The sequence below is a fragment of the Pomacea canaliculata genome, linkage group LG3, assembly GCF_003073045.1.
Source record: "Pomacea canaliculata isolate SZHN2017 linkage group LG3, ASM307304v1, whole genome shotgun sequence".
NCBI classification, from domain to species: Eukaryota; Metazoa; Mollusca; class Gastropoda; order Architaenioglossa; family Ampullariidae; genus Pomacea; species Pomacea canaliculata.
The window spans coordinates 25,681,460-25,694,290 of record NC_037592.1 but is presented as its reverse complement, the minus strand read 5'-3'; the positions used below and the strand labels follow the sequence as shown (position 1 = coordinate 25,694,290).

Below are 12,831 nucleotides of genomic sequence, written 5' to 3'. Positions count from 1 at the left end.
GTTTTCTTTGTAGGGATCGAGCAGTCCAAGAACTAAGACGTAATGGCATTGCACCACCTTTAACATTATCAGAATACTCTGGAGAGCACCTACCTCGCTCACTGAGCCGTGAACGAACTCTTCCACGATCTCGATCAAGATCAAGGTCTCTTAGTCCTCCACCTAGGTAAGTTCTCTTGCTCTATCTGTATCTGTCTCTTAAATTGCAGATTGCATTTACTGCAAAATTAAACTGTATGCATGGGAGATTACTAGGGAATGTCCATTTCGCCTCTATTTTTCAAACACTTTTTTGGTTTAACGTGAATAAAATCTGAATTTGGGTATGCAGTTGCTCTCTTGGTTCATAGGTATCGCAACAGCCCCAACACATCGTTTGCTGCAAGTGTTCGTCAGCGCTCCCCAGACCGCAGCTACCTTGACTCCGATTACCTAGACACCATGCCAAAAACCTATGGCCACGACGTTCTGTGACCGCTGCCATTTGTCATGTAGCTTTTGCTTGCTGTTTCAATATAATGCATGAGATAGAGAGATGACATGCATCATCAGCCTGTAGAATGACCTGGTCTCAGCTGTTTGCATGATGGCTGGTTGCTTCTCCTGGATAGTGATGTCATTAACATATTTTGATTTGAAAGAAGCATGTTTCCAGCTGTGTAGACCACTTTAAAAGCTCTCTCTTACCGGTTGCCGTGGATTTATTTTGTATTCTGTTTGTGTATTATGTATCACCACTGCTTGGGAAAACACATAGTTGTTAGATATTGACATTTATTCCAAATTTGTGCATGCCATTATGTATTGGGGTCCACCCCTAAACAAAAAAATCAGTTGTCAGCTTTGAGGCATTTATGCAACAGTTTTGGAAAATTTATGATCTTAGGATTAACTCATCAGCTTCTCCTATTAGTCTATAAAGTCATTTTCAATTAAATAGTAAATTCTAAGTTGAGATTCATCTCAGATTTGGATTAGAAGAATTGCTCAGTAAATATGTACGACACAAATTTGAATCTATTATCATGACTTTTGTAGAATCCTGCAGCAACCAAAAATCTGGAACTTAGTAAATTGTCTTACAAAATAATAAGTAAAAATAGTGTCTTTACAGTGTACTTACATGTAAGAATGTGTGAGGTTTCTGGTGGTGTTATCCAATCCTCATACATTGCTCCACTGGATTCTTCTAATGATAGGTAATTTAGTCTTTTCCCTTTTCATATATGGATTTACACTTTAAATATTGGTTAATACCATTGATACTGAAAGCCTCCACACTATGTGGAACATTTATTCAAAATAAAAGAAAAAAAGAATTTTAATGATTTAAAAATAACAGAAACATACACTACCTCAGATCTTACAATAGAAGCAAATCTCTGGCCATTGTGATCAGCTTGTCTGTGATAAATAGTTTTTCATGATAGCAGTCTCATGAGAGTAGTGGACTTGAGGAGCATGTATATGCTTAAGGATATCTTGTATCTGCATGGCATCCATATGTGACACTACATCCAGCTTAGAAATGCAAGAGGTTTTTTATTTTCTTTAACAACCTTGGAGCTGATGCACTTTCAGCTTGAAACTAACAGTTGATAGCTGATGACATTTTATATGCTAGTTTTTACTTCTCAAGTTTGAAAGGGGACGAAAACGAGATGCGAGACAAGTCTTTAAAAATTATTCAAGTAATATTTTTTATTATTTCAATGTATAAATGGATGCAAGTTTTTTCATACAGATTTTTATGTGAGATGACAAATGTTAATGTAATTTCATACAGCTGTTTCTAGATATATTAACCAACACATTTGAGATGTTTATATTTTTAACATTCCGTCCACTTAAATTATGTGTAACTCAATGTTGGGACATCCCTTAATGCAGTTATGCAAAATCTTATTCTGTCCTATTGTATTTAAGATTTATATGTAAATTATCAAAGGATACATTATGCATGTTTGATTGGTTACTGTTCAGACTATTTACTCTATCAAAATGTTTTTTGCGACTAAAGTTTTTTCTTTTGTTTTCTTCTATATGTTGTTTTTTTCCTCTTTATTTTGGGGCTAAGTGTGATGGTTATTAAATGAAGGTGAGTGTAATCTTTATGGTGCTTATTATAAAAACATCCATTTCTTCTTTTGGAAAAAGAGGACACAAAAGATACTGCCCCTGTTCAACACCTTTTCACTGTATCCCCAGTAATGCTGTGTCAGAGTGAGAAAAAGAAGGGAAAAAAGTGCACAAGAGCTCAATCTTGAAACCACATACGTCCTGCATCTTCATTTCAGCCAATGGATGTTTAACAAGGTTCCCTATTGCAGATCATCAGCCTATTAAAGTCTAGTTTAGCATCTGCTTTACCATTTGATTTTTTGGGTGGTACTCTCAGTGGCCAAATCTTTAGCCTCCTTAACTTTTTGAATTAGAGGCATGCATGCTCTCTGGCCATGTAAAGGTGGCAATTCTGTCCAGAAAAGAGAAAACTGTTGAGAAGTACCAGTTAAGGATGCGTAAAGCAGGCAAAGACAATGATTGACCCTATATACTTTATGGTGTCTGGACATTTATGAAAACATTTTTGGTGAATGACCCAAGGAGTATTTTCTATTGGAACAAAAAAACTTATTTCTGAAATACTTATTTGTAAGACAAATGTAAAATGTGGACTACAATAACTTCTCACTCTTCAAAATCAGATGCGAATGTTGCATATTTGTGTGCCAGTTTTTATCAAAATGCAACAGACTGCCTATGTTTTGCATCATCTTTGGCATGTATTATAGTAGTTTTCGTAACTGTTTCATTACTGAAAAAAAGAACTTCATGGTAATTACATCCAACCAATAAAAAAGATGTTCTTAGACATTTTTTGTGATATAGTAATTATAGGCAGTGAAGCGAAAATGTATGGAATCTTTTCTTTCATCCATTCTGGTCATTATGCAGAAGTATAATGCATGCCAATGCATTTGCATGATAAGGACCAAAAGGGACAAACTGTCCCAAAGTATTTCATATTACGATTAAAGGATAAAAATTATGAAAATCAATCAAACACACAAGCTGAAGGAGATGAGAGAAATATTCTGCACCTTTCTTAGTTTATTCTGCAAACAAACATTCACCACAATAAAAGACCAACAGGATCATGTTAAAGATACAATAGTTTTCCCACTGGAGCACAGCACATCATGAAGTTGACGAGAATAAGCTAAACAAAAATCATTCAAGAATGAAAGTTATACCCATGTTTTGTACAAACATTATGACTTACTTAGATTATTGAAATCCACATTCTGGAATTGAAATGTTACCTAGAAAATGACATGGCATAAAGTCCTTCACTATCATGTCGATCTGGATAACACAAAATTCGGGTATAATTATACAATATGTCCACCTATTCAACATAATAGGCATTATGAATACGGGCTGCTGTCATAACAATTGTATCCAGGTTGCCATGAAGATGCATGTAAGGTGTCACTTCTCGCCAAACTTCTGCTCTCTGCAAAAAAGAAAAAAGAAAACAAACAAACCTGATGACCCATTTAATCTACAATCAAGAGAAATACAAATAATATAAATGATGAAAGTATCAGATCTCTTAAATGGTTTATATTAATGGTTTTTTAAAAAAAAAAATTTCCTGGTTGAAGAGGCTATCTTGAAAATTTTTCTGATTTACTCCTTTGTACTCTGTTGGGCTAGAAATGTCATTTCAGCATATTTGAACACAGCCTCAATAAGATATGGAAGACCTTACTGAACAACAGAAAAACAGCTAGCAATACATGCTTGTACTGGTTTGATAATTAAGGCTTCCTTCCCATTGCTCATCCTGGATATGTTTAACCTCACAAACTACTTGCCAGCCTACTTACCTCTTTAATTTTTTCATCAAATATGTCCTGCTCGTTATAATGGAAGTTCCATACTTCAGCTTCTCGCCAAGCATTATCAGTGTTAAGTACACTATCAATGTAACCTCTGTACAAGATGGATGAAGTGAATCCACTTGACTGGCTTGTATCTTTGTCAGAAGATGTGGATGGATTGGATGAGCGAGCAAATTGAGCAAAGAACTGTAAAAAAGCAAGCTTACTTTATTAAGAAGACCTATATGTATACACTCTAGAATAGATGCCTAGAATTATCTGTCACTCTGATTCTCTTACCACCTTTAAGTCTAAATTTAAGACACATCCTTTCAGAACAATGACTGACTTCACCATGACCCTGACCTGACCATGAGCATGCATAACGTGTGTCTCTATTTACTTTGTATATGAGTGGGTGTGTGTTGTAGAAGTGAGTGTGTCTGTCATATGTGAATATGGGTGCATGGTTATTGATGATTTAGCCTATGTATAATTTATGTAAAGCACTATGAGCAAACCTTTGGAAAGGCTCTATATAAATTATTACTATTTTCTTTAGACTGCAATTTGAGCAGAGTCTTTTCTCATCAAACTTAATATCAATAGACTATAAAAAAAACAAACCCAATGATTTAAGCAACAATGCTGTATGTCAATTACACAGTGACAAGCTTCAACAAACACAAATAAAATAGAAAAACAATAAAAACATATGACTCATGTCTTCATGTACACATTTAAACCTATTTCTAAGTACTAATCATTTCCTGCTTCCTGAATCTTAGATGATTAGCTGGTAATGGTGAAACATAGGCTCACCTTTAAGAACTGCATGAAATGTCACAGGTGTGAATGAAAAAAGGTTCTTCCCTAATCCAGGTACTTACCCTAATCATGTCCTCCTTATCCAGCTTAAGGCTGCCTTCCACATCTTGCTCCAAAAACACACTTTTAAGGAATTCCTCACATAAGACACTGTAAGCTGTTGTTCTACCATAAACATCACCCTAAAAGTAAGCAGAAAGAATGAATGTTTCAAATATTTAATGACTGGTACTACCCTAAAGTAGGTGTTATCTAATAGAAGGCTGACCATGACATGACAGAGATCAAATTTTTTTTGTCACCTCTTTAAAACACCAACTGTTGTAATCAGTGCTAACATCTGGCTATTGTTTTAAAAGATATTAAAGCTGAAATGCTGCAGAATTGTCAAATGTTGAAAAGTTGTTACGTCTACCAAACCTCTGCAGTTTGTACAATTTGGCCTATGAGAGTTAACATGTGCTTGGTTTTGTGTAAAACAGGGCTAGAGATGATTTTCTCTCTCCTCCTAAAGAGCATTATTGCCGGTTTTTCTAGCTTGTGGTGCTATCAGCTTAACATCTGAGAAGATGCAAGAGGGAAAAAGCAGTGTCTGCATACTCCTGGAAGAGTTAGCTCTCCAGTGGTTGGATGCTTGACAGCAATGAACTCAAGCACTCGCTTTCCATCAACCACCATGTGACCCAAAGGCTGACCCTTGGCAGAATATTTTCTTCGCCAGCGGCTGATGACTGCTACAATTTTGTGGTTGGGACCCCAGCGCCAAAATTTGCCACGACCCCACAAGCCAGTCCTTCCTAATGGATTCCTGGATTAAAAAAAAATACACACATACATATATATAGGTCTATTGAAAAAATGGGGGACAAAAAGGTAATGGTAAAGAATCTCAAAGGCTGTATGGGCAATGAACATAAGAGGTCTACTATGTCTAGGGTGTGGCTTATGGAAGGAGAGGTTTTCTCCTTCCACAGCCCTGATCTTTTCTGCATCCTATCTCCAAAAAAATTGTTACACCCCTCCCCCCCCTTTTTTTAAATAAGAAAACAAAGTTCACTCTTAACTGGGTTTGGGGAATCGATGAAAACAAGACTGTAGTATATGTTCATTTCATGTACAATTCATTTTAAATATATTCAAAAAACTCTATATAAAGAGGTAGGTGCACATTCAACACATCTACCTGGAAACCCAGCTGTTATCAAGTCATTTGCTCAATGAAAATTCAGGTGCTTTAAACCCAGAATTTGAATACAAGCCACAGAGAACTCAAGATGTAGCACTCACTGCGGAATGTTGGAGGCATCAACTTTATAATATAGTGGCTGCCCATCAACTGTGATCCAGGACGTTCTGTCTAATTCTGCATTGACGCCATTAATGGAGATGATGCACGTAGTATTATAGACTGGTGAAAATTCAGGCAGTGGTGGCAAATCACTTGTTTCTTCTCCTGACAATTGGCGTTCCTCTGCAAGTCGCTTTATCCTAAGAAAGAAAATTTAAATGACAAGCACGGCTGTGGTGAATGGACTCAGCCCTCGTGTGTTATAGTGTTGCATGTTGCTGGAAGACTGCATGCCAGGTTCTAGTGATAAGGTCAGTTAGCTCGTCAGAAAATGTGGTACAACAGCTTGTGTTCAATGTCTCTACGGAAAGTTGTACAGCTAAACAAAAAATTTTTTAGAAAAGGTGGGTAGAAGCATAAAGACAAATAGGAAGGACTAAAAGAATAGTGTAGTGACAGAACAGCTGAAGCTGGCCTTTAAAGTGTCAAATATTTTTTTTTTTTTTTTTTTTTGGTTTCTTTGGATGGTCAATTTTCATGGCAGATTTTGTTTCTAATCATTGGATAATATTTTTCAAGGAACAATAAAAAAAATGTAAGGTAATTTTTCTTTAAAACTTACTCAAAGATATCTGGATCAACAAACATCTGTATGTCTTCTGGGAATTCGCTGACTGGTGCTGTATACACAACTGGGTCATATGACTCATACGGTACCTGTCATACACACATGCCCATACACTCAAATGGAAAGATAGCATTAAGTTATACTAGAAATACTATCAGTAGATAATAGAAATGAGAACCATACCACACCAGCATTAAGAAGCATTTTTTTATGTCCATAAGACTTGGTTCTCATTTCCTTACCTTTTCAGTCAGGAATTTACAGCAGCATAAATCTTCCTCTAATTCCTTTTTGTTAGTTTATATTGTCAGTAGTATTGTTATTGTATCACCTGGAAGTCTTATTTTTTACGGTTTTGATGAAGTGTAACTCTCGTTATGATGGATAGATTAGTTGCTGGCAGGGCATAAGTAGTTTAAAAACTTGTACTATTTCTTTTACTATCTCTTAATGCTTTGGGTGTGTTGCAACATAATAAAGTACCTCCCATGGAACATATTTGTCAAAGACAGGATACCGACGGATGAAAGTGCCAGAGTATGGAGACTGCCGAGATTCAGTATGAAGCATTTTTTTAGGTTCTTGCGGAAGAACTTCAGTTTTGGGGTCTGTAAGGAAACAAATGCATCAACAATGGAAGAAGGGGACAAACATATGTTGTCTGTTGACTCAAGAAGACAAAAGGAAAGTGAGAATAAGACTGGGCCTAGCTGGTATGATGGCTTTCCTGCCTCTATGACTTCTTTAAAATTATCTGATAGGTCTGTTTTGCAGTCAAGGCATGTGCCATGTTCAACACTGACTAAATGTCATTTTGTATTGTATTTTAGTGTCCAGTCAGTGGAAGGATGCCCCTGATAATATTCCTTATCTTGGTTGGTATTGTTGTTGATTCTGTAATCATGACTGCTTCAGCTTAAGAAAATGTGCTTAGTAGCTATGAAATTAAAACCTTATTACTTGATGACCTAAAGTGATAATCAGTTTGAAGTTTTGTAATATATCACCGACTTTGCAATGAAAGCCAAACCTCCTGGTTAACCTGTTCCCGTTGGATAGATGCTGGCATCATTCTTGGTCCAACATGTGATCTAAAGAATCGATTATAGTCTGCTTCCACTATTTTGTCTAATCATTTTCAGATATACAGGAAACCCTTCAAGCAAAAATACTTAACCCTATGTTAACCTGCTAAATCCCTTTCAGTTGACAATACAATAGCAATGAAACTGCTTTTCTTCAGATTCTGCACTCATTTACTCTATTAACTGATTCAAGTAGCTCACTAATGCATTTGACACCATTAACCATTACATCTTTCTCACCAGGCTTTATGCTCACTGAAAATTACTTTCTCTTTGTTCTCTTCCTGCCTTTTCAATACACTATAAACTATTCTCATCAATGACTTACAGTCCAACCCTGTTCAACTGACCTGCAGTGTTCCTCACCACCATTGCTAGATATGGAGACATCTTTCTACTGATGCCACCATTAACATTTTTCTAGTTGTCATTCTCTCACAATGACTACTGCAAATCTTTTTTGTCTGGTTTCTTGAATCTTCCATCTATATTTTTCAATGTGTTTAGTGCTGCCCACCTCATCTTCAGGAAGCAGAAGACCAATCAAATGACTTCTCTCCTCTGCTGCACACTAAGGGCTCCCTATATCTAAATGCACTCAATACAAGTTCTCGTGCGACCTCAATTTAGGTCAATCTATCACCTCATTCAATACCTTACACATCTGCATCCCTCCAGCCAGACATGGTACATTGGGTCCATCCTTCTTTTCTATTTCTGGCCCACTCACCTAGAACACATTGTCCTCCAAATTCTCCAGAAATCTATTCTTTCTTCTTTCAAAACTTCTCTGAAATCCTTTAGCTCTTGCCACAATCCTGACCTTCCTGTATCTGCTTGAATTAAGCTGTGTGCATATGATTTTCTTGTTGACACCTTTTTCTGTGTGTGTGGGTATGCAGCCACATGCATATATGAGTGCTTGTATGTGTGTGCCTTGAATTACTCTTTCAAGAACTGGTGCTTCAAAAATACTGTTATTATCAATTATTCCCAGGATTGATCTACTTTTTGTATATTTTAAAGGATTCAACAAATTCAAAAAAGCTCTGGACTGCTTTTCATACAAGATCTCAAACTAACATCCGCAATTCAGTGGCTATAAAGTCTTTCTGATACAAGCAAATTGCACTGTTAGTAATTCTCTGCAATTCTTTGCCAATGTAGCTTTACTAGACAAGCTGTGTACTTAGAGCTGCATGCATGTTCAGTTGAGTATGATGCCATGCTCTACAAACATCTCATAATTATCAAGTCCTATTTTTTAATGATAATTCCTTAGAAAGATGAAGACAAGAAATGTTAAGGAGGAGTGAGGCGCAAGTGCCAACTATTACTGTGAAAGTCTTCAAGAAAAATGAAAGCAGGTAAATATGATAAATTCTTAGTTTAGTGCCAGAAAGATACATTCTAAATATAGCTAAATTTGTGAAAGTACGACTTATTTAAGTAGGATCATAGATTAAAGCAGTTAACTCCTTTGTACTCACTTAAATTTATAATCATGTGCTTCATCTCTTCCAAGAGCAGACAAGTGTTGGTAAATTGATTCTCTAGCTGCATGATGCGATCATTCAACTGACGACCAAGAACTTGTTGCTGCTTCACTTCTTCCCAAATGCGATTTAGGCTTTCTCACAAATGAGCACATGTGCATAAAACAAACACAAACACACAGGTCAAATATTCTTGACTAGGTTCAGGCTTAATATAGACTGAATGGGTTGTTTTTTTTAAACAGAAACAAAGATTGTTTTAAACGGATGCCCTAACATACAAAATGTCTAGAGTCCAGTGGTTCTTATCCATTTTTGAGGTACCGAACCCACAAGTTTCATATGCACATTCACCGAACCCTTCTTTAGTTTCATGTGCACGTTTCACCGAACCCTTTAGTGTCATCACTAATTGCGGGTGTGTCTTGACCTCCGTGGCGGAGGCTCCGCCAAACCCCTGAGACGGACTCACCGAACCCCTAGGGTTCGATCGAACCCAGGTTAAGAACCACTGGGCTAGACAGAACTTACAAAAGAGGTACAGTAAGAACAGTGAAGCAAAAAATTCTGTAAATCTCTGATTAATGTTACAGTGCTATTTACTGTCACTATATTTTAAAGTGCAGCCATGAAAGGATGTCAGTGGTTTCCTAAAGATAATGGGTGCAGAGGGACCAACTCACTTATCACTTTGACTCTGTGCTCTTGTTTCTTCCATCTTTTCCTTCTCTTTCTTTTCCACAAAACGGTTGATCAGGGTTTTCCAGTGGATGTCATCCTTTACACTTCTGAATTTCATTTTTACTTTTTCCTATGGGGTTCAAACAGGCATAAGAAAAAGCATACAGATGCAAATGTTTAGAATGGAATAGTCCAATGCGTATATGCATACATATGAATACCGGTAAAACAGTGCAAGTACAGGTAATGTGTCATAATTATACCTACTAATATTAATCAGAACTGTGGTTTTTAATTGCACATAAAGCTGATATTTTGTGCTTCATGTAGCAATGAGCAAATGATTGCCATAATAAATCTCAGGTTTATTTACAGGAACCAAACTCGTGTACTATGTACTATAAATGTATGTTTATTATCAACTAATATTTTACAATTCTTGCTTAGGACAGTCAGGATTTACCTGTGAGATGCTTGATGAGGAAAGACAGAGGCCACAGATAGCACCACATCGACGAAAACACTTCCATAAAACTTGAACAGCCCCCTTCACAAGGTATGCAGAGTGTGTGAAGAATGTCAGAGGAGGGGGCAAAATGGGTCTCTCCTCAAAGTCCAGAATCACCTTTTGGCGCTGATACTTCCACAACTCAATAGATTCAGTTCTGAGCCTGCCAACTGTTGCCCTGAAATTGTATTGTTTAAAAATTCCATGCATTTTGTTTGAGCTGTAAGGTATGGGGAGAAATGCTGGAATGCAGTTATAGCAAAAGTGCCATCCGACTAGCACAAACAATAATCTCAAAATCGACAACAAAATAAAGTAATTCTAGCCATGTTTTTGTTGTATTACATTCTTGAAGAATTTAATGATGGAATCGTTACCAATTACACTTTTTCTTTCATATAATAATTCAACAATCATTTATTTAAATATGGTTCACTTACGTATACATGGCATATATGGTGGCCCAGAGGACGAGTCGGACCAGGAAAAGGTACTGCCCAACAATAATATAGTTGTTCCAGCTTCTGTGAGGACAAGTCTCCAGCAATAACCTTTCTGATGCTGCAGAAAATTACACATCACATTTTGTTCTAAGTTTTCTGCAGTAAATGTGAAAATATTTTTGGTAGACAGATGCATCTCAGTTTAACAATACACAGAGCATTGATTGATTTTGAAGCTGAGTTTGACACTGCCCTCTTTAACTTTTCTTTGAAAAATTCTTTAAACTGCTTTAGACTTAAAAGTACAATTTACATCATCTATGCAGCTCTTCATGCACTTTGGTTGTCCCATTTCTACTAAAACATAATAAACAGATTTGGACATCTTATATATAGTGTCTTTTAAAAGGATATTATCAAACTTGCACTAGCATTAAAATTATGCACTATGCACTGTGCTACTATAGCTGGCTATTTCATTGAGGTAATCATACACTGTTGGCATTAAATTCTTTTCACTTGCCTTTCTTCTATAAAACACAGTTTAATAAAGTAAATAGTGATTCTTTAGCACAACTTGCATAAGGTTAACTCTTTCCCAAGCACTGAACCTTTTAACTTTCAGCTTTATATTTATGTTGCAAAGGACTACCATATGTTTCTATTACTTGTTTAAGTATTAAAGAAGAAAGAAAAAGAAAAATGATCCTTACCATTCAGTTGATTATCTGTAAAAATAATATTATTCTGTGATTACAATAGCATAGTAAAACAAACTATAGTTTATAGGGTATATAACAAGGATGATGCTTTTTGTTCTCAACATTGTACACACTATAGTTAGACATGTAAGAAAATTGTTATTATGTGAAACTACATAGTCATCACTATCACATATAAATATTTTGGCCTTACTTACTTTTGCAATATTTAATTTGTTCTTTATCATACATGGTGGAACATTCAGCACCTGCAAAATAACATTTCAATTCAACAAGCAAAGAAACAAGTAGCAAACTCTTTCCATTCAATTTCATTAACCCATTCATTAACTTTACTTTCATCATCATGAACAAGAAAGATAACAAACTCTATTTACCTGGTTAATACAATGCATGCATCCATGTCACTGTCTTCATTACATAAAGAGATTTAAATTTCTTGTTCATAACTCACCATCCAAGTCACTGATATCTGCCAGAAAAATCCCAAAAAGAGCACGCTTGAAAGCTCTGCGAAATGTTTCCTCACTGACAGCTGCACTGGGGTAGATAACTGCATGTACTGTGATGCCTCCTGCTATTGCTACTATTAAGTAGATCTTAAGCCAGGTTTTAAAATCTTTCCCCATCTGAAAATCCAAAACAATTTTAAGTGAACTTTTTCAATGACAATGAATTTGTACCAGAGTATTTTTAAGATTTGTCCAATTCTTCAAACTGGACATGTAAAGTTATGAATAAAATACTTCAAGGATTTTGTGCCTGAGAATGTTAACGGATAAATTTTCAAGACTCCTCTCATGTACATGTTTGTGCAAGAGAGTCTGCATAGAGCATAGAGTCTGCAGCACAGACAGGGAAAGATTTCATTTTAGCATGTACATCAAGTGATCAAAACAATAGCAATAACCACATAGCAGAGAGCCTCTTACCACTAAGGGAAAACTTTTTTCTGTTAAGTGCCATAAGCCTGTCTGGGATACAGTGTTATATAAGTTTGCTGTATTATTATTATTGAATTGTTGGTTGGAAATTAAAGGAAGGTTGAGCTGATGCTTAGTAACAAAACAAATAATACAATAAGTGTTCCATAATGACTCAAACCTAGCTATTATCTATTACACATTCCAAGTATGGTTGCAATGGGCAAGACATATAAATAATCATCAGCAACATACTGATCTCAAAACACACATATACATATAAACTCATATGATTAAGAATTAAGCTTCACATGTGAAAAGCAGATACACAATAATTCATTT

General features: G+C 36.0%; 2 protein-coding genes across 12 annotated transcripts in view; one reads left to right on the top strand and one right to left on the bottom strand.

Moving 5' to 3' along the window:
- Positions 1-2,872, top strand: part of LOC112560742 (centrosomal protein of 135 kDa-like) — a 28,242-nt gene extending 25,370 nt beyond the window's left edge. For all 5 annotated transcript variants that reach the window (XM_025232774.1, XM_025232777.1, XM_025232775.1 and 2 more), the window contains 2 exons: positions 14-166; positions 351-2,872. In XM_025232774.1, coding sequence (XP_025088559.1) covers positions 14-166; positions 351-474 — 277 coding nt within the window. In that variant the 3' untranslated portion in view covers positions 475-2,872. The remainder of the gene's footprint in view (positions 1-13; positions 167-350) is intronic.
- Positions 2,061-12,831, bottom strand: part of LOC112560740 (transient receptor potential cation channel subfamily M member 2-like) — a 33,591-nt gene continuing 22,820 nt past the window's right edge. For all 7 annotated transcript variants that reach the window (XM_025232767.1, XM_025232771.1, XM_025232772.1 and 4 more), the window contains 14 exons: positions 12,021-12,195; positions 11,764-11,814; positions 11,558-11,572; positions 10,842-10,962; positions 10,357-10,579; positions 9,896-10,023; positions 9,207-9,346; positions 7,115-7,239; positions 6,626-6,720; positions 6,003-6,203; positions 5,316-5,523; positions 4,778-4,897; positions 3,894-4,094; positions 2,061-3,517 (listed from right to left, as the gene is read on the bottom strand). In XM_025232767.1, the coding sequence (XP_025088552.1) occupies positions 3,410-3,517; positions 3,894-4,094; positions 4,778-4,897; positions 5,316-5,523; positions 6,003-6,203; positions 6,626-6,720; positions 7,115-7,239; positions 9,207-9,346; positions 9,896-10,023; positions 10,357-10,579; positions 10,842-10,962; positions 11,558-11,572; positions 11,764-11,814; positions 12,021-12,195 (1,911 nt within the window). In that variant the 3' untranslated portion in view covers positions 2,061-3,409. The remainder of the gene's footprint in view (positions 3,518-3,893; positions 4,095-4,777; positions 4,898-5,315; positions 5,524-6,002; positions 6,204-6,625; positions 6,721-7,114; positions 7,240-9,206; positions 9,347-9,895; positions 10,024-10,356; positions 10,580-10,841; positions 10,963-11,557; positions 11,573-11,763; positions 11,815-12,020; positions 12,196-12,831) is intronic.